The sequence below is a fragment of the Syngnathus floridae genome, chromosome 21 (genome assembly GCF_059516105.1).
Source record: "Syngnathus floridae isolate MCC-2025c chromosome 21, RoL_Sflo_1.0, whole genome shotgun sequence".
NCBI classification, from domain to species: domain Eukaryota; kingdom Metazoa; phylum Chordata; class Actinopteri; order Syngnathiformes; family Syngnathidae; genus Syngnathus; species Syngnathus floridae.
The window spans coordinates 1,965,275-1,984,949 of record NC_142433.1 but is presented as its reverse complement, the minus strand read 5'-3'; the positions used below and the strand labels follow the sequence as shown (position 1 = coordinate 1,984,949).

At 41.9% G+C, this 19,675-nt stretch overlaps 4 protein-coding genes across 5 annotated transcripts; 3 read left to right on the top strand and 1 right to left on the bottom strand.

The window, feature by feature from the left end:
* The first annotated feature begins 4 nt into the window (after positions 1-4).
* On the top strand, positions 5-2,410 carry nelfe (negative elongation factor complex member E). The gene is made up of 11 exons (XM_088364253.1): positions 5-56; positions 272-357; positions 488-557; positions 636-781; positions 879-953; positions 1,037-1,074; positions 1,152-1,504; positions 1,572-1,713; positions 1,797-1,851; positions 1,921-2,023; positions 2,111-2,410. The coding sequence occupies exons 2-11, from the start codon at positions 283-285 to the stop codon at positions 2,185-2,187; spliced, it is 1,134 nt and encodes a 377-aa protein (XP_088220379.1). The 5' UTR covers positions 5-56; positions 272-282; the 3' UTR covers positions 2,188-2,410.
* Positions 2,411-2,459: 49 nt separating this feature from the next.
* Positions 2,460-5,430, bottom strand: LOC148379748 (uncharacterized). Its single transcript, XM_088364252.1, has 5 exons — positions 5,111-5,430; positions 4,607-4,815; positions 4,339-4,533; positions 3,912-4,067; positions 2,460-3,837 (listed from the first exon to the last, which is right to left on the bottom strand). The coding sequence occupies exons 2-5, from the start codon at positions 4,808-4,810 to the stop codon at positions 2,785-2,787; spliced, it is 1,608 nt and encodes a 535-aa protein (XP_088220378.1). The 5' UTR covers positions 4,811-4,815; positions 5,111-5,430; the 3' UTR covers positions 2,460-2,784.
* A 6-nt stretch (positions 5,431-5,436) lies between these two features.
* On the top strand, positions 5,437-11,982 carry ehmt2 (euchromatic histone-lysine N-methyltransferase 2). 2 transcript variants are annotated; one of them, XM_088364250.1, is made up of 26 exons: positions 5,437-5,507; positions 5,949-6,006; positions 6,080-6,214; positions 6,278-6,504; positions 6,575-6,641; positions 6,714-6,787; positions 6,851-6,971; positions 7,086-7,169; positions 7,272-7,408; positions 7,549-7,692; positions 7,761-8,080; positions 8,221-8,454; positions 8,560-8,642; positions 8,712-8,818; positions 9,081-9,203; positions 9,286-9,387; positions 9,538-9,642; positions 9,757-9,911; positions 10,002-10,169; positions 10,259-10,403; positions 10,474-10,551; positions 10,629-10,744; positions 10,830-10,916; positions 10,994-11,072; positions 11,139-11,314; positions 11,451-11,982. In XM_088364250.1, exons 1-26 carry the CDS (start codon positions 5,481-5,483, stop codon positions 11,626-11,628), a joined length of 3,330 nt encoding a protein of 1,109 aa, XP_088220376.1. In that variant the 5' UTR covers positions 5,437-5,480; the 3' UTR covers positions 11,629-11,982. The 2 variants fall into 2 exon arrangements, with proteins under 2 accessions (XP_088220376.1, XP_088220375.1); XM_088364249.1 differs by having other exon boundaries at positions 7,077-7,169.
* Positions 11,983-12,291: 309 nt separating this feature from the next.
* slc44a4 (solute carrier family 44 member 4) lies at positions 12,292-19,606 on the top strand. The gene is made up of 22 exons (XM_088364251.1): positions 12,292-12,524; positions 14,415-14,463; positions 14,574-14,647; positions 15,118-15,196; positions 15,288-15,387; positions 15,482-15,613; positions 15,701-15,761; positions 15,897-16,017; positions 16,451-16,534; positions 16,605-16,717; positions 16,822-16,944; positions 17,082-17,181; positions 17,267-17,359; positions 17,431-17,533; positions 17,635-17,894; positions 17,981-18,075; positions 18,174-18,277; positions 18,381-18,454; positions 18,617-18,687; positions 18,780-18,874; positions 18,952-19,036; positions 19,144-19,606. The coding sequence occupies exons 1-22, from the start codon at positions 12,485-12,487 to the stop codon at positions 19,251-19,253; spliced, it is 2,166 nt and encodes a 721-aa protein (XP_088220377.1). The 5' UTR covers positions 12,292-12,484; the 3' UTR covers positions 19,254-19,606.
* The last annotated feature ends 69 nt before the right edge of the window (positions 19,607-19,675 follow it).

Here is a 19,675-nt window from a genome sequence, read left to right as displayed (position 1 = left end):
TGAAGGGCTGACGTCATATTTACGCGACTGCTTTTGTTCAGCGGTCTGCAAATTTGGTGAGCAGGCGATTCGGATTATTGCAGATTAATTTTATAAACATATGCAAAAACAGCGTAATGATAATATATTGGGAGAGTTATTATCTTTAGAAATAGGTTTAGTTACGTATTTTTATCATTTTTATTTTCGCAGTCATTATCAAGCTCATGTCGTCTGAGTTGTTGTCAATTTGAATTACGATAATAATTAGTTTTTCTTTTGTTTAATATAGCAACTTCCATCATGGTTGTGTTTCCATCTTCGCTAACGGAGGAAGAAGAAGCTTTGCAAAAGAAGTATGCGAAGCTCAAGAAAAAGGTAAAGAGGGAATCACATCTTGTATTGTTTTCTACAAATAATCAATTGCTAGCTGGATTTTTTTTAATCATCTCTCTTGTTATGTTTTTCATTTCTGAGATACCTCAATTATTTTTTTATTGTGTTTTAGAAAAAGGCACTGCTTGCTCTTAAGAAGCAGAATACAACCAACCAGACAAACCCGAGTGGATTAAAACGGAGTAAGTGAATTTTAATTCGTGGCACAATATGAGTCTTTACTCATTTGTAATTTATATTTTGTCATTACTTGCTCACAGCACTTTCAGACCAGCCTGTTGTTGACACGGCGACAGCAACAGAGCAAGCAAAGATGTTGATCAAATCAGGGGCCATCAGCGCCATCAAATCGGAGAACAAGAACTCGGGCTTTAAACGCTCTCGTACGCTGGAGATTAAACTCAAGGTAAAATACTGTCCCTCTATTGACATAAACTTCTTGCCTCGCTTTATTTTATTTCATTAAGATTGTCTCCAATGTTTATTTTTTAAAAACATCACAGGATCCTGAAAAGGGCCCAGTTCCAGCTTTCTTACCTTTCCAAAGGAGCGTTTCTACAGATGAAGAGCTACCTGAGGTAATGTGCAGTATGTTATGCATGACACGATAATCTTTGATATTTATGATATAGGTTAACAAATTTCTCATGTTTGATTTTAGTCTGGAAGGAGATCCCACAGGAAGTCACTTTATGAAAGGTAGTAGTCCTTCTTTGTGAAGAAAAACTGAAACAATGAACTGTTGGCTTAAAATAGTTCTCTGCATTTGCCCACAGCTTTGTCAGTTCAAGTGACAGATACCGCGATGAAGATGATGGAGGAATGTCCTCCAGTCGAGAGATGGATAGAGACCGGGACAGAGAGCGAGAACGAGAGAGGGACCGGGAGCGTGAGAGGGACAGGGAGCGTGACCGTGAGAGGGATCGAGATCGAGAAAAGGAGAGAGATCGAGAACGTGAAAAGGATCGAGAACGGGACAAGGATCGAGAGCGGGACAGGGATCGAGAACGTGATAGGCCGAGGGAGCGGGATCGAGAAAAGGATAGGGAGAGAGACCGGAGCAGAGAGAGGAGCGCTGAGATGGATCGAGACCGTGAAGCGGATAAAGAGCGTGATGGAACTTTCAGACGTGAGTAAACATTCTGTTGATTTTGTTTGTGTGTGTGACAAGTTGCTTCATCACTTGATTTGATCAGGGTCGGATTCGTATCCTGAACGTCGAGTCAGAAAAGGGAATACGGTGTACGTTTACGGCTCGGGGCTCTCTGAGGACAGCATGCGCTCGGCTTTCTCTCAACACGGCAACATCATTGACCTCTCCATGGATAACCCACGCAAGTAGGCAACGTCATCTACTGTTACTGTACTGTTATTATTTGTACTTTGGGTGTGTTAGTCACCATTAATATTTTGATTTCTAGTTGTGCATTCATTACATTTGAGAAGATGGAGTCTGCAGACCAGGCAGTCGTTGAGGTTGGTAGATGATGACATGCTCTGTTGAGAAAATATTTTGTAAAGCAATATGATCTAACTCACATTCAGCTAAACGGGAGCACAGTAGGAGATGTTCACATCAAAGTCAGCATTGCCAGGAAGCAACCCATGTTGGACGCGGCCACCGGCAAGTCTGTGTGGGCTTCTCTGGGTAAACACTCACTCGTTTAGATTTTTTTTTTTTTTTAACCCTAATTGCATCTATTTTAATCTGCATATTTGCCTCCCTCATTTACAGCTGTGCATAACAGCACCAAAGGCTCTTACAGGGACAAGAGGAACCAGGTCGTGTACAGTGAAGATTTCCTGGAGTGAAACAAAATGGTGACGATTATTCATTTGTATTATACCTTTGCTTTTTTGTCATTACAACCTGATGGCTATCAATGGATGACGATTTATTTTTCACCTTTTTTTTTACGTCAAAAACATCTAGAATTAAGTGTTTAGCTTTTCTCAAAAACGTCATGTCTTGTGCTTATTGTCAATACCAATGACAAAGGTACAGTGCTGAATAAATATATGGCTCAAAATCCAAGTGCATGAATGACTTTTGAAACATTACAACATAATTGTGAGATGCACAGTAAATTAACAGGAAAGCGGACCTCAAACATTTATTTCTTTGAACAACAGCACTTACGGCCTTGCAATAGGCAGTGTACAACAAGTGACAGACAGGCCCCGAAGATTCCTCCGGATCGCGCTAACATGGAATACAATATTTACAGACATTAAAACCAGTGATTTTTTTTTAAGGCATCAAAATATTTTTTAAAAATGTCAAATTTTAGACATTGTACAAAATAATAAAATCAGTTGAAGATTAAAATTACACACACATTGAAAAGGCCACACAGCTAAACTATGTTCACGTGATGAAAAATGGTTTAGCCTTAAATTCTTTGGTTTTCAAGACGTCTGCTCAGTAACTGGACATTCTTGTGCTTCTTCTCGTATCCTCCCGAGCGATCTCTCCCTCTCCTCTTGCTCGTGGATGGAATTCTGCACTGTTGTTTTGCCGTGCTGCTCTTTCAGGTGGCGCCGTAACGCGGGCTTGTGAGCGAATCGGGCGTTGCAATACGCGCAGCGATGAGGGCGCTCGCCGCTGTGGAGGTTCATGTGGTCGATGAGCGTGGACCTCTGGGTGAAGCCCTTGGAGCACAGGGGGCACTGATGGGGTTTGCCGTTGCCTCGGTGCAAGGCCATGTGCCGGTTCAGGTTGTACGAATGGTGGAATTGCTTGTCGCAGAAGGGGCAGGAGTAAACCTGGTGGGCGGAGCAATAGTGCATGGCAAGGGCGTGGGTCGTGGGGCACGTCACACCGCAGTGCTCGCAGATGATGGGCCCGGTTACGCTGGATGTGGAGCCCACCACGGCGACGGACTCGTCCCCTCCCTCGCTCGTGCCGGGATTCAACCCGCAACTCCCCTCGCCGGCATCTCCAGACTCGTCCACTGCAAAATGTGTCAAACTGCTGGCGGCCAGCGGCAACGACTTATCCCCCCGAGTGTCATCTAAACTCAAGTCCAACCGCGGGAGGTCGACTGAGAAAAAATTCCCCGTCTTGAGCCCTTCGCTCAAGTCCATCCCAAAGCCGCCAGCAGTCCCTGCGAGGTACCACAAATCTTGAGAGGCTGATCGAGGACTTTTTTTCTCTTGAGACGACACCCACCGCCTCCTCTTGAAACCCCTCCCCATCGCTCTCCCTCGGCCTCGGACGGGTTCTGACAACTTGTGTCTGAACGATCGCACTCCATCCTTTGAGAAGGCGTCAGTGCCGGCACCTTGAGCTGTTAAGTCATATTCTGCCACCGCCCCGTCTTCTGTGGGGGAACGGGCATCATTATGCGCATCGGTGGGAGCTCCGGACTCTTCCTCCTTGACAATGTTCTGCTCTTCATCAGAGATGTACACTTGGAACACATCTCGGTGGGCGTCTCCTCCTTGGTCTGAAGGATTATCCTGTGCCAAACATTAGAGAATCTGAAGCATCACTATTGACACTAGTACTGGCTGGCAAGTGGGAACACGCATACCTTCACACATGGTTTGCCATCATTGCGCTGACTGTTCTCCTGTGCGCTGTTCTCTTCCACCAAGTGGACTTCAGGGCGGCCGCTTAGGGTGGTTGCGATGGAATGAATGCTGCCACTGACAATCACGGGCTGAGGTGGGCTCTGCTCTGTAGTTATCTGGAACAATCCGAAAATAATGTAAGCTCTGGGTCTTGGATCAGCTGCCCTGAAGAAATGTCAGGATTCTTTTCTCTCTCTGACATATTGAGTTGAGTAGGCTTTCACCTTCGACCCATTTGAAAATCAATAGGGTCTCATTGATTGGCTAGGTCGTTCATCTTCTGTTGGACATCATTTAGAATCAATATGGTGCTTGATTGCATATTTGTTTCTGAGTATCTTGGAAAATGTTTTATTGTTGTTGTAAAATTTTTTTTTAAAGACTAACCTTCAGTGGATTGGGGTTTTTCTGCTGCATGTACTTCTTCAGAGCATCACGGCATCGCTCTACAATATATTCCATCTGCAGGTAACTCGCTGCAGTCAAGTAGTTGACGATCTCCTCTGGTTTAAACTGGAGGACACCAGTGTAGCAGGACTGTAGCAGATCACACATAACTGAAGAGCTGTGCAGCATTGACACCTAGACATTTGGGGGGAAACAGAGCATTGTTTAGATCAGGACAACAGATACTATGCCATTGTCCATTCTTTACCTGAAGCTTGGAGGAAGGGTTGAGGAGGAACTGGTCTCTCAGGAAGGGTGAGCATGCAGCCAGGACTACCTTGTGTCCCTGGAATGTTTGGTTGTTGCTGCTCAATATGGTAACATCACAAAAATGCTGGCGAGACCTCAAAGAATTCATGTGCTTGAGGGTCATGTCTCCATGGCCGGGCAAGCGGAAACACAGCATCTCCATCGTGTCTGAGATGGAGCATTTAGATATCACTTGAAAGCTTATTTTGGCATCTTATGCAAGTTTAATGAAATTTAAAAAAATCATCATTTAAATAATTGATCAGGAGTGAAAGGTTCCCATAATTCAGTGACTCCAAAATCATGAATCAATGTGATGTTATTGATAACTATTTTTCCTTCACAGCTAATGCACGCAGCTACCGTTAGCAAACAAGTTAGCTTGCTGTGCATCTAACCACTCACGCACAATCAAAACATCCTCACTTGTCATACTGCAGAATTTAACTTTGCATGAACTCACCTTCTCTTTATTCCGTCGAGTGTATCAAACCGATGTAGTTATATCCGTCTGTTTTCACAAAACAGGCACTGATTTGTTTTAGTTACAATCTTTTCCGTTCCTTGCTACTCCAGCCAGTCTGTTTACTTTACGACCTCTCGGACTGAAGAACATCTCGAGACAAGAGCAGTAAAACACTGTTACAGGTACCAGACTGACTTTGAGTCGGTTATATCGTTCATTTTCGCTATGTTCGTCTTAAGCGTGAGCATTGAATACTGATTTCCGATCAGCGAGATTTAAATCAATAACGTCGGAGACCGGGGAGGCGGGGCTTACCACGTGACGTACGCACGTTCACATTCACATACGTCGACGCTCATTGGGAAAGATGTCGGCATCCGAGTCTGCGACAAAGGTAGCAAATAACAGCCATTACACCAGAAAATAAATTTGATAAAATAGCAAAAGAAAACGCTTAAGGTGCAGTCGTCTCTGAATATGCAGCGTTTTACGTTTTGGTGACAGCAGCTGCTTGCTTCCATGTTGTGCAAAACTGCTAGCAAATGTGATGTTAGCTAGTAACAATGCTGTGTATAAGATATGTATGATTCTGTTTCGCTGTGATATTTTTTTTGTCGAGGACGTGACCTAATTTGTTATTTCTTAATATTTTCAGTTGCTCTTTTATGATGCTTAAGTTTGGACTTCTTTTGTTTTTGCTCGATTTTTGCGGCAACAATGGCGGCATTTCACGTCAACACGAATACGATTGGTTGACATTTCAAACTCAACGCAAATATATTATGATTTATGCAAATATAGTTATATTTTGGATAATCTCTTGTTTATTCCCTAGGAGTCTCCAGAAGAAAATGTCTCAGAGTCCATAGCTGGGCCAAGTCAAGTCGAACAGGGTATTTACCCCCTTTAGTTTATATTCTTTGTGTGCAAGAGGTTGATACACGTTTTAATAAATTTTCCTTTCAGATGATGCTGACATCACCATAGATGCCGTTGACAGAAAAGCAGATCCAGCAACACAGGTGCTGACTTCTCAGGAGCTTGCAAAGGATGCTGATGGAGAGGATGGAGCATCCTCCCCACTTAACAAACCACCTCCAGGTGATATTTTGCTTCTTTGCTTTTCCCTCATCAACATCCCTACATTTAACTTCTCCCTTACAGGATATGCAGCTAAATCCATACCCGGGACCTCCTCCCTGTTGTCCTCTTCTCCTTCTACATCGATGACGCTCTCCCCAGGCCGAGCAAAGATGAGTGTTTCTGGTCCTATTAGTACTAAACCTGTCCTGCCGTCTCCACCTCCAAGTTCCTCCTCTCCCTCTGCCTTATCGGAATCACCCAAAATCCATCGGGCACGTAAAACAATGTCCCGGCTATCACCAATGCAGGTAAATCTCTTTTATATAAACGAATAAAGCGGGGCCCAGCATTTAACGCTCTAACTCAGTGATAATACAGATGAGCCAAACTGACACGCCGACCAGACCTGTGACTCCATCCGGGTCTTCGTCCGACACTGAAACTGGTGAGCATGAATATTTAGAAATAATAAGTTTTGCTGTGTCATAAAAAAAAATTAATGCGCCTTGCTTGACAGTTGGAAAAAAAAGAAAACTTGTCCATTTATCTCCTGAGAAGTCTGATGGTTTTTCTGACAAGACGCAAAAAATGGTAAGTCAAAGATGCTGACGTGAATGCAATATCAGGAGCATTGAAACGGAATATTCTTGTTAGGAATCGGACTGTGAATCACAAAGAGGCGCACTGATTCAGAACAAGTCTGAAGAGTTTCCATGGAAACAGGTGGATCAGGGGAAAGATAGGATCAAGTCTCCTGTGCTGGAGACAGTTGGAGGTGAGTGCCATGAATGAAGTCTTATGTATTGATGACCATGAAAACTTTCTTCTACTCATTAAATCTGGTCTGCATATTATCACTGACCAACAATAAAATGTGAAGTTTCGGCAGGAAGGTCGACTGAGTACACAGAGGTGCCTTTAGGCGCGTTAAACATCGCTGCTGCCGACAGCCTGACACTCTCACCTCATCATGGTAGGTTTATATTAACTTTACTTTTCTCATCGTTTGCTACGATGAGAATCAGATATAGCCAATTGGATCGTCGGAACGTATTGCTGTATGTGTTTGTCGCAGAGGGAAGCGATGGAGGGGACACCGAGCGGCTGGAGGAGCTTCCCCTTTGTAGCTGCCGAATGGAAGCGCCTCGTGTTGACAGCGCCAACCATCGTGCCAGTAGACAGTGTATGGCCACTGAGAGCAGCAATGGAGAGGTTTGTGACCACACATTAGAGATTCCACGAGAAGGTGCACTGGCCCATCAAGATCTTCAGTTTTCTTTAGAACATGATCGCATTTGTTTGTATGTAAATCACAAGCTCGCTGTCTGTCAATGTTTTGTTGAATCTGCCAGCTGAGGGCTTGCACCAATGTGACGACCAAAGGAGAAACCATGCGTCCATCTAGCCGGGTGCCCCTTATGGTGCTTTGTGAAACCCATCGCGCCCACATGGTGAAACACCACTGCTGTCCCGGTTGTGGTTTCTTTTGTATAGCAGTAAGTTGTTAGCACTTATTGTTATCTTCAAAACGGCGCCCGTGTTCATCCAAATTTTCTTCTTCAAGGGAACATTCCTTGAATGCTGCCCGGACCAGCGCATCGCCCATCGTTTCCACCGTGGATGTGTCACGGTACTTGGGGGAGGGCGGAGCAGGGAAAACGGCGGAATGCTTTTCTGTCCCCACTGCGGCGAGGATGCGAGCGAGGCTCAAGAGGTCACCATGCCTCCCTTCAACGCGGCGACGGCATCTGCAAGCCTGGTCGTCACCATGTCGGCGTCCTCCACCACCACGCCGTCTTTGCCGCCCACTGTCCCTTCGGCGCCGTCTCTCGCAGCCTCCACGGGAGGAATGAAAGATGGGAAGATGCCCGAAAGACCTGTCAGGTAAGATTCCACGAGAAGGCGAAACTGGTCACCGTTTTAAAAAGCATTAAAAGATAATAAATGAGAAAGAAAAGTACTGCTGAAAAAAATAAATCTTTTGCATATATACAGTACTTCTTACCATCAACTGCCTTCACCAGTGCACGTATGCGCAGCCATGGAATGGCCATAGTAACAGTCGAGCAACAGCAGCCGCCCCAGCCCGTGCCCTCAACTTCATCCGCCGCCACCATGACCCCTCCCGAGGAGGGCGTGGACAGCGTGGGACCGTCTCTGTGTATGCCAAATGGGAAACCCATTTGCGCCAGTGCTCTTCCGCCAGGAGCCAGCAGGACGGCGCTACAAAAGGCTATTCTCACTCAGGATACTGAAAGGTTTGCTCTCAATTGCTGTATAACTCCTGTAAATTAGCGTGATCGAGATTAAATTCATGTTTACAATGCAAAAAATAAAGCTGGATAAAAAATGTTCCCCCCTAGGAGAAAGAAATTAAGGTTCCACCCACGTCAACTTTATCCTGCTGCCAAACAAGGCGAAGTCCAGAGAGTTTTGCTCATGCTAAGTATGTCAAAAAGAATCTTGTAAACTTGTACAGTGTGGTGTTGATGGTTTTGTGTATGATGTGTTCAAGTGGAGGGCATTGATCCCGCATACCAGCCTGAATCTCAGAATCGACGCTCTGCTCTGCATGCTGCGGCTCAAAGAGGGCTTTTGGAAGTCTGCTACATCCTGCTGCAAGTGTGTGAGGCCATCTTGGAGATTTTTGTGCTCCAACAAAATGAAGACAAATTATTTCCAAACTTTTTCCTGTACATATTCTCCTTTGACGATCTATAAATGGCAGAAAAAGCCTGCTCGAACATTTGAAGTTCATTTGGAAGTAATTTGTGGCACTCTAACTCCATCTAATCTGAGTTCATCCATATTATCCCTTGATCGGGTCTGATTTATTGATCTTTTCCACATTTTTGGCATGAACTAAATAAGTTTCTACTGACAGGCGGGTGCTCAAATAGATGCTCAGGACAAGGACCTCAGAACACCACTACTAGAAGCCATCATCAACAATCACATAGAGCTGACTCGATACCTGATTCAAAATGGGGCTTGCGTCTACCATGTTGTGAGTATCTGTTGTTGCCCAAAGTAAACGTTTATATTTTTCGTCAAGAATAATTCAATTTAGTTTTTTTTTTTTTCTTCAGGAGGAGGATGGATATACAGGTCTCCACCATGCAGCCAAACAGGGCAACCTTGAAATTGTCAACGTACTGCTGGAGACAGGACAGGTGGATGTAAATGCACAGGTAAAGAAAAGGCTGAAAAGCAGCTTGAGGGTTTGCTCGATTTAAAAAAAATTTTTTGCCTATCTCCAAAAGTACACATTTTAAATTAGCCACAAACTGCATGCTGTCAGTCGTGAAAACACCCCACTGACACATTTTTGGGCATCTCAGGATAACGGTGGTTGGACGCCAATCATCTGGGCTGCAGAACACAAACACGTGGACGTGATCAAAGTGCTACTGAACCGAGGAGCTGACGTGACTATTAATGACAAGGTGAGCTCTTATCGTCTCATAAAAGCCTCTCCCAAAATTGGTTGAAAATAAGCACTTTGGTCATCTAGATGTATTTTTGTATTTTGACCTAAAAAACAAATGTTTCCTCTTTAGGAGCTGAATGTATGTCTCCATTGGGCAGCTTACGCAGGAAATGTAGATATCGCAGAGATGGTTTTGAACGCTGGTTGTTCCCTTGCCTCAGTAAACGTGCACGGTGACACGCCACTCCACATCGCCGCCAGAGAAGGATATTTGGATTGTGTCACGTGAGTCATCTCTGAACAACATTATTATTCAGCTGAATAATCAAATTACTCAATCACATGACTTTGGGATATTCTGTGTTTTCATTTTAGCTTGTTTCTCTCGAGAGGTGCCGATATCGATACTATTAACAGGGAAGGGGACACGCCTCTCACCCTTGCACGCCCCGACACTCCAGTATGGGTTGCGCTCCAGATCAACAGGAAGATACGAAGAGGAATAACCAATCGCGTGCTTAGGACCGAAAGAATTATATGCAGGTTGGTGTTGTTGACATTTGAAATGCTCACTTCCTGTCAACGCTTGTTATATTTTTATCGTCATACTCATTATTGCTGTACTTTCCTAGTGACATTGCGCAAGGCTACGAGAACGCACCCATTCCATGTGTCAATGCAGTAGATGACGAAGGCTGTCCTTCAGACTACAAATACGTTTCGGAAAACTGTGAAACGTCAGCGATGAATATCGACCGTAATATCACACATTTACAGGTAAGAGTTTTTTTTTTTTACTAGTATTCCACTCCAAAAGAAGCTAAGCTACTCTGTCATGTTTTCTCAGCACTGTGGCTGCACAGATGACTGTTCCTCCAGCAACTGCCTTTGTGGGCAGCTCAGCATCCGTTGCTGGTATGACAAGGTAAAACCAAAATGGATCTGGTTTGAGATCCAAAAACTAGTATCATAAAAATACTCTTGTTGTTTTTATTTGAACAGGATCAGCGATTGCTTCAAGAATTTAACAAGATTGAACCTCCTCTCATTTTTGAATGCAACATGGCCTGTTCTTGTCACCGGACATGCAAGAATAGAGTGGTACAGGCTGGCATCAAGTAAGTATTAAACATATATTTTTTTAATTGTATTTGCATCACCTTTAGTCTACTGCACTAAACGTTGTTCCTCTCATTCCCTCAGAGTTCGCCTTCAGCTCTACAGGACAGAGAAGATGGGCTGGGGTGTCCGAGCGTTGCAAGACATTCCCCAGGGAAGCTTCATTTGCGAGTAAGTGGGGACCCTCCAGTCTCTTTGGTGGTTTTACCACAAATGGTTCCATGTTTTAATATTATTATTCCTTGCAGATATGTGGGAGAGCTCATCTCAGATGCAGAAGCGGACGTTAGAGAGGATGACTCCTACCTTTTTGACCTGGACAATAAAGTAATAATTAGCGTACAAGATCTCCTGCTCCATTGATGTCTAACACATCCTGTGTGTTCTCTGAAGGACGGGGAGGTGTACTGTATTGATGCTCGTTACTACGGAAACATCAGCCGCTTCATCAACCACCTTTGTGACCCTAACCTCATCCCGGTGCGCGTTTTCATGCTGCACCAGGACCTGCGATTCCCTCGCATCGCTTTCTTCAGCTCCAGAGACATCCATAGTGGCCAAGAGCTCGGGTGAGATGTGTTATGATGGATGTCACCATTAGTAGGTTCTCCCAGTGCTTCCATTAGATAGCTGTGATTTTGGTTGCGATACATGTGCAACTGACTAGAATTCACAGTTTTCTAATATATCTTTTTTCGCCCATAGGTTTGATTATGGAGATCGTTTTTGGGACATTAAGAGCAAATACTTTACCTGCCAGTGTGGCTCGGAGAAATGTAAACACTCTGCAGAGGCCATTGCTTTGGAGCAGAGCAGATTGGCTCCACTGGAGACCAGTCCTGAGTTGGGAGCAGACTGTGGGTTGACTCTTCCCAGCATTTAATGACAGAAATGGGATTTTTTTTCCGTATCATGTTATCACAGTGCTTTTTACTTTCTTCCATTTTTGCCAGATTTTCAATGTCACTCATCATTTCCTCTGTGCTCAACATGAAATACCAATTTTGTTTACATACAGTATGCTTGTTGTTGAACAACATATATTTGACAGGTTTTAGCATTAATGTGCCATTGTTTAGCTCTTATTCTATATTTTCTTTGGTGCTGTTTTTGTACACTCTCATGCAGAAATCCAATGACCAATCATGTATTGGAGACATAGTGTCATTTGTTTTGCCTTTTATTAGTTTTAATGTTTATCATATGCATTTAAAATAATAAATTTGCATAAAATGTTTTCATGTAGAATCCTTCAACGATTGTCTCATATGGTTTGTAAACAAGATTGGCAGCACTACAACAGTTCCAGTATTATGGATGTTTGTACATATTGAAATTAAATACGCATAAAGATGACGTCATTGTCATGTACACATCCATTGTTTAAAATGGAAGGTGAATACGATGTTCCAAATATCATTTTTCACAATAACACAAGACGAAATGCCACCAATAAAGGACTATTGAAAAAAAAACTATCAAAAACTAAACTTATGTTTATATTTTCCGGCCTCTGTAAACGCGCGTGCTCCTGGACACTTCCGGTTCACTTCCCAACACAGGTGCGCACTTGGCACCGTCATTGCATAGTAACAACTGTCTGCTGGGAAAAGATTCACTCGACTGTTACTTCTTAAAAGCTTTTATTCTACCCTTTCCTGAGGGCTTTTTGACTTACTTAAAATAAAGTGAGTTGTAAGTGACAAGCCGAGGAAGATAGGTGGGGGTCAAGGTGGAAAATGGGCAAGAAAACGCAGACAAATCCGGAATCGGAGTTCGGTGAGTTGCCAAGTCGCCATCACCCGTTACCTCGGGAGACTTTTTGTTGTACTTCGCTTAAACGGGACTAAATACAAAAAGTCTTTACTTTTACGTTTGAATAAGCGGGTGTTAAACATTTCACAGTATAATTCTTATGCTAATTTGTATCGTTGATTTTTAAAACACATCTTCTAATCACAGTACACGTAGTTCTCGGTTTACGACGCTGTTCCGTTTTTACGCCAAACAAAAATATAGATTTAATTATTTCATTGCAATTCTAAAGTAATAATTGTAGTAATAGATGTAAAAGATAAGCTATAAAGTATTCTAGTATAGCTGTATTTATTTTGTTTATATCTGTAGAAAACAAGTTACTATATCGAAAATATGGATAAAGAAAATTTTTTATGCTCCTTAATAATAATCGGGGTTTTTTTGCCTGAGAAAACATTCATTCCTTCTGACAATCCAGATTTACAAAAGGTTTGTATAGGACTTTGTACACTTCTGCTTCTCTTTTGATGGAACCACAAGTGTATTGACAGAATGGGAGGTTTAACAAGGCAATAGTAAATAAACCCTCCTTGCAGGTAAATACAGATTATATTTCATTTCATATATTGGAATAAAATACAAAAACGCCTCGGGAGATGTTTGTGTGATTATTTGTGTTTTATGACCTTTTATTAAACAATAACAAAATGTCTGATTCATTGTATGTGGATGTGTGATTAGTACAAATACAAAAGAGGTTTCAACGAGTTACTAGGTTTTAACACTTAAATAAATTCATGTTTTGAAAGGTCTCTTTCCTTTTTAATCTTGCGTAAGGCCGATGCATAATCTAAATGAGAATCATTTGGAGTTAGCTCTATAACCAGGAAGTGACCGATTTGACATTTTATGATTATGTTGCTCTGATTGCACACAGAAGCTGAGTCATCAGATGACTCGGAATGCTATTCCCTGTGACCCCATTTTCTCGTCAACGCTATAAAAACGTTATAAAACGGAGACGTCTTTAAATGGAATGACCCTGAACCTTTTTACGAGTTGCATTGTGAAATGTGACACTTGTGTCATAGCAAGAGGCTGATGAACAGGTTCCTTCGTTGTCACTATTTACTCTCTGAGGATGAACTCTTGAGCGGTGGGAATCCCAATATAGATATCCCACCGTGGGATATATTTTTCCCTTTTTTGGAATATTCACAATAAAGTGGACCAGCCTTTTTTGCTCTCTGATTTGTTTTGATTTCAAAACATTTGCTATTGACATTGCTTAATATTTGGATGACCAAACTGTTGCCATCATAAAATCTTTATTACCTGTTCATGCAATGCTTAAACATTTTAATTAGTCTACTGCTCTACTAATAATGTGTATGTGTGATCATGTTAGCTAGCTAGTTCTTAGCTCACGTCAGCATCTTATGCACATCATGCCAGTTTGACATTTAAGGCATATTTTTTGCAAGAATTTTTTTTTATCTTCAAGGTTTTCGAGTTTGATCCCACTTTCTGAAAGCATAATGTACCAGTCAACAACATTGCAAAATTCAAAACACATTCAAATGATGTGTTGCAGTTGGTGTTTTTTTAACACATCTTCCTTTTAATGTAGTAACATCCTGGTTAGTCAGTTTTTTTGTTCCAGGAAACATTTTTCCACCAGCAACACCACCACCCTGTACTTAAATATTTTACAGCACTTGTAAGTTACCAAGTCATACAATTAGTGTACAATTGGTCATTCATTAACTTTTTTTGATTGCAAATTTACAGTAACTAAAACACAAAATGTAAATATTTTAAAAATATAATGTGCATGAAACAACCATTAAAATATTAGAATATAAAAAATATAGAATAGAAATCAATTTCCTTGTCTTTTCTTTTGTCTAGGTGAACCTGTCCAGTATGACCCCTCCTTTAATGGACCCATAAGGAAGAGGTGAGCTTCAATTTCCTTCTGCATTTTTTTTTTCCCATGACAACAACACATTTCTGTGCAAAGTCCACACGGCTCACTAAGACATTTTGCCCTCCTGTTTTTCTCCCCAGAGGGTGCACTGACATAATCTGCTGCGTTTTGTTTATGTTGGTCATCCTTGGCTACATCGCAGTTGGGATTTTAGGTAAGCTTAACCAGACAAACGCACGCAATCTCCCAAACGTTCAACACCACACAAGTAAGCACATCAAGGTTTGTTAATTTACCTTAGTAGCTGCATTAAAAAAAAATGGCAACAGTGCCCTTAGGGATAGTATGTAGATTAAACCTCACAATGACTTCCTCTTTACAAGAAACAAATACAATAGAAGTATTGAGCTTGTTAAATGATGACCAGCTTGGTCATGAAACTCATTCCAACACACAGCACCCACTTCCTTATCTTAAGTCAACACAAAGTCTGTGTGCAGCCAGCTCAATAGGACCTTATTAAAATACATTATTGGATGCTGTCCAAGTCTATTTTTCTACAGCCCATGACAATCTTTTGTGGCACTCCTTGTTTTCAAAATGTTAGAATGTGGGCTTAGTCTATCTTTAGCCGTTTGTGTCATTTGGTTTCATTTTTTTGTGTGCGTCCTTCCTTTTTGTCAGCATGGCTCTACGGAGATCCCCGGCAAGTTCTCTTTCCCAAAAACTCAACTGGATGGTTCTGTGGCACCGGACCAAACATGTGATTAACTTTCACCTGCACAGATTACAAAATATACAGTATATTAATCCGCCGTCAGTTCATATTTTTCCCTTTCTGTCTTCTTTCTCAGAAACCGACCCTCGCTATTTTACTTTGACATTCTCAAATGTGCAACGGGAGTGAATGTGATGGCAGCAGCTCTCAACGGGTTGCAATGTCCAACCACACAGGTAGAATGCTTTGCACATGAACTAACTTTTTTTTTTTCTTTGCTACACTTGCTGCCTTTCTCCACCCGTAATCACGCTGCCCCCCTCCAACCAGATATGTGTGGAAAAGTGCCCGAGTGAATTCACCTTCGTGGCGCCGTTAGACTTCGCTCCAACTGCAAAGCCTGCAAATGTTTTCACACAAAGCCTCTGTGCACCGTCTTTAAACCTGTCGGACACTCGTTTGGTAAGTTATAATACAGATTGTATAATATATCTTCTGTATGACTATGTTGCCAGAACTTAAATCTTAACTGAATCATTTTATTTTTAGACTGTTAAAGACATTGTGGAAAAGGATCTGTGTCCTTTCTATACTATTCCCACAACCTCCGGTGAGTGCAAGTTCAATAAAACGGACTGTTTGACTTCTGAGTTTCCGCTGGATTTTTTTTTTTTTTATATTTGCTTCAAATGTGGAAAAAAAAAACCCCCAATAAATCATTTTGATTGTTTTCTTCACTTTGCAGTTATTGGAAGGTGTTTGCCTGATGTCCAATTGCTTGGGAGCATTCCACCGGATTTTTCCACCATTCCAGGCTTGCCAACATCTGTCAACGAAACAGCCAGCCTTATCAAGAACGGCACGGGGTAAAGCCAATAAATAAGTGCAGAGCAATGTTACCTCAAAAAAGAACATTTCACATTATGAACATCACTGTCAAATACCAAAATAAAAGCAGACCCACTTTAGTAATCCACTTGTTGTCCTCATCACCAGCACAGGGTCGGTTGCCTCGTAAGTGTGTCCAACCTTCAAATAGCGTCTGGTTATAGTCAGTCCCGTTGCTATGCATGAATCAGCAGTGTTATATTGAGACATGCTCAGTTTTATTTTTTCTCGCATGTGTTCAGTCTTGGTTTGGATGCCAATATTTATTTATATTAGACTTTCCTGTGATGGATTTGAATTCTGTGCCTTGCAATTGTGCATTTTTCTTTACCGCTGCATCAATTTAGGAGCTACTAGAATGCTTAGTGAATAGTTGCCAACTAGCAACTGTTTGTTTTTGCCTTGATCCAGGGACATATTGAACAGCTTCAGCGCCAGGGACATAGGGGTCAGGATCTTTGAGGATTTTGCATCATCATGGCCCTGGATCCTCGCGTGAGTTGATGTCTTGCTCTTCCACCTGTTGACGAATACGCAGTACCATTTTTTTTTTTGTTTTCTGCAGTGGTCTGGCAATAGCCATGGTGCTCAGTCTGTTGTTCCTGCTCCTGCTGAGATTTACTGCTGGCGTGATGGTGTGGCTCCTGATTGCAGCTGTCCTCTGCACCGGGGCATATGGTGACTTTGAACTCAACAATTCCACTTGAAATAGAAAGTTTAGCAATCACAGCATTTATTTGATTCACAGCATGTTTTTAAAGCATTGTGTGTTTTTTTTCCAGGGATTTGGCACTGCTACTGGGAGTATGCAAACTACAAGAACCTCTCTGCTACAATTACTGACATTGGTTTCACCACCAACTTCAGCTTTTACCTAAAAGTGCAAGAAACTTGGTTAGCTTTCTGTGAGTTTACTCAGCGACGTACAGTATCTCATGTGTGAACATATTTTCTGAAAATAAGAATAAGGCATTTTTATCTTCCATTATCTTAATGCTGTAATTTTTTTTTCATTGTCCTGTTCCTTTTGTTGCCTCCGCAGTGATCATCCTCTCCGTGGTGGAAGCCATCCTGATCTTACTCCTCATCTTCCTCCGAAACAGAATCCTCATCGCCATCGCGCTCATCCAAGAGTCCAGCAAGTGAGTCATGCTGTGATGCAATTTATTAGATGTTTAATTCTGTACATCTGGTGTGTTCTTCTAAACAACATGCGCTCTTCCACAGGGCCATCGGTCAAATGATGAGCACCTTGTTCTATCCTCTGTTGACGTTTGTTCTCCTCTTGGTTTGTGTGGCCTACTGGGGTAGCACTGCATTGTATCCTTTCATTGTGAGCATGTGGATACGGACGACTCCATTTGTTTGATCTCCTAAGCTAATCGATACAGGTATCTAGCCACCTCGGGAGGAGCATCCTACAAAGTGGTGGCTCTCAACTCCAGTATAAGTGAGTGTCAGCGCATCAACGGCACCGTGGACTGTGACCCTCAGGTCAGATAAATCAATATAGCCTCGATTGGCGGCCTGAAAATCAGTCCTGCATGACTTTGAATGCGGCCTCTTGCTTTTTTTCCATTCCCTCACTGCTTTAGTCCTTCAACGCATCCGATTACCCAACCTGCCCTTCCGCTGCGTGCATCTTTGTCAATTACAACACGGAGGGGCTCTTCCAGAGGAACCTGTTCAACCTTCAGATCTACAATGTGGTGGCCTTTCTCTGGTGCATGAACTTTGTCATCGCTCTGGGCCAGTGCACCCTAGCTGGTGCCTTTGCCGCCTACTACTGGGCTTACAAAAAACCCGATGACATCCCCATGTTCCCCGTGTGCAGTGCCTTTGTGCGCACACTAAGGTAAGTCCATGTTTGTATTGCAAAATTATTCTTAATCTTTTCATGACACCATATCTATTTTCTTAACCTACCACAAATAATTTCAGGTACCATGTTGGCTCTTTGGCATTTGGTGCTTTGATTCTGACCTTGGTGCAGGTTATAAGAAGCCTCCTCGAATACATTGACCACAAAACCAGAGGTAAAGCCTCTCTCCTCTAATGAGCTACTGTACTGTTAGTATATATTGTTTTTAAAAAGGCCACTGATGTTTTTGTCTCCCGTATTATCACCACCCAGCGGCTCAAAACCCGGTTGCACGTTTTATTCTGTGCTGCATGAAGTGCTGTTTCTGGTGCCTGGAGAAGTGCATCAAGTTTCTCAATAGAAATGCATACATCATGGTAAGCTCAATATATGAATATATGTTTATCTTATTATTAAATATATGTATTATTTAAATGATTGTTATTTTTTTTGTAATGCAGTACTTGTGCTTTTCCACAGATTGCTGTTTATGGAAAAAACTTCTGTACCTCAGCCAAGAATGCTTTCTTTCTGATCATGAGAAACATAATAAGGTTTGTGCTTAAAGTCCACGTTTGTTTTTTTTTTTTTAATGGACAGATGGGACATTTTAGAAAGAACAGTTTGTTTGTACTGATTTGATTATAATTAGTTTACAATAAATCTTCTATTCACTTATGAATCTTAAAAGTGTAATACATAATTGTTCCTCACAGAGCCGTAATACTAGATAAAGTGACCGACCTGTTGCTGTTCTTTGGGAAATTCCTCGTAGTGGGTGGAGTGGGTACGTATTTTTTTTGCACATTTTTAATTTAAAAAAAAAAAAGAAAAGCATCCCTATTGAGCAAAATAGTAATACCAAGCTTTTACTTGCAGGCGTATTGGCCTTCTTCTTCTTCTCTGGCCGAATTCCTCTTCCGCACAGCACAGCACAGTCAGAGACCCTCAACTACTACTGGACGCCAATCATTGTATGACTTTGTTGATTTCATCTACCCATGTGATCAAGTAAGTCATTTAATGTTGTTTCTCCAAATGACCTTCACAGACGGTAGTGTTTGGTAGCTACCTCATCGCTCACGGATTCTTCAGTGTGTACAGCATGTGTGTGGACACACTCTTCCTCTGCTTCCGTGAGTACACAATAACAAGGCTTCGATTCTAAGATTTTTTTTTTTAAATTCAAGAGTAGATAAACCAGTGTGATAAATATTTTAACTTTGCACCAAACTCTTCACAGTGGAAGACTTGGAACGCAATGATGGCTCTCAGGAGAAGCCATACTTCATGTCCAAAAATCTCATGAAGATCTTGAACAAATCCAACAAGATCCCCAAAAAAAAGAAGTGATTATGCAAAAACACTGAAAAGTAGCCGGGGGTCTGAGGGGGCCGTTGATTGTTGTGTTTACCCCAAAAAATGCTGATTTTGCACGTTTGAATTATTTTTCAAAGTTTAAATGTTAATGTTTTTGGCCGAAATGTACATGTCAAAAGTTGATGCGGGTTTTCTTGATTGACTGCATCTATTGTTCATGCAAGTTGGCTTTAGCCCTAGGAATATTTTACCTGTTGCCAATATTATACAAAGGACCAACGTCATTTCTTTTGATAGAATATTTTTTGATAGTTTTATAAATACGCTTGACTGCGTAAATATTGTTCATTTGTATTAAAAAAATAGTTTTGTGTCAAAAAAAAAAAAAATCAAAATGCCCACTGTCTTACTAATGTTTCAACACATTGCATCAGGGTTTATATTGGATCTCATGA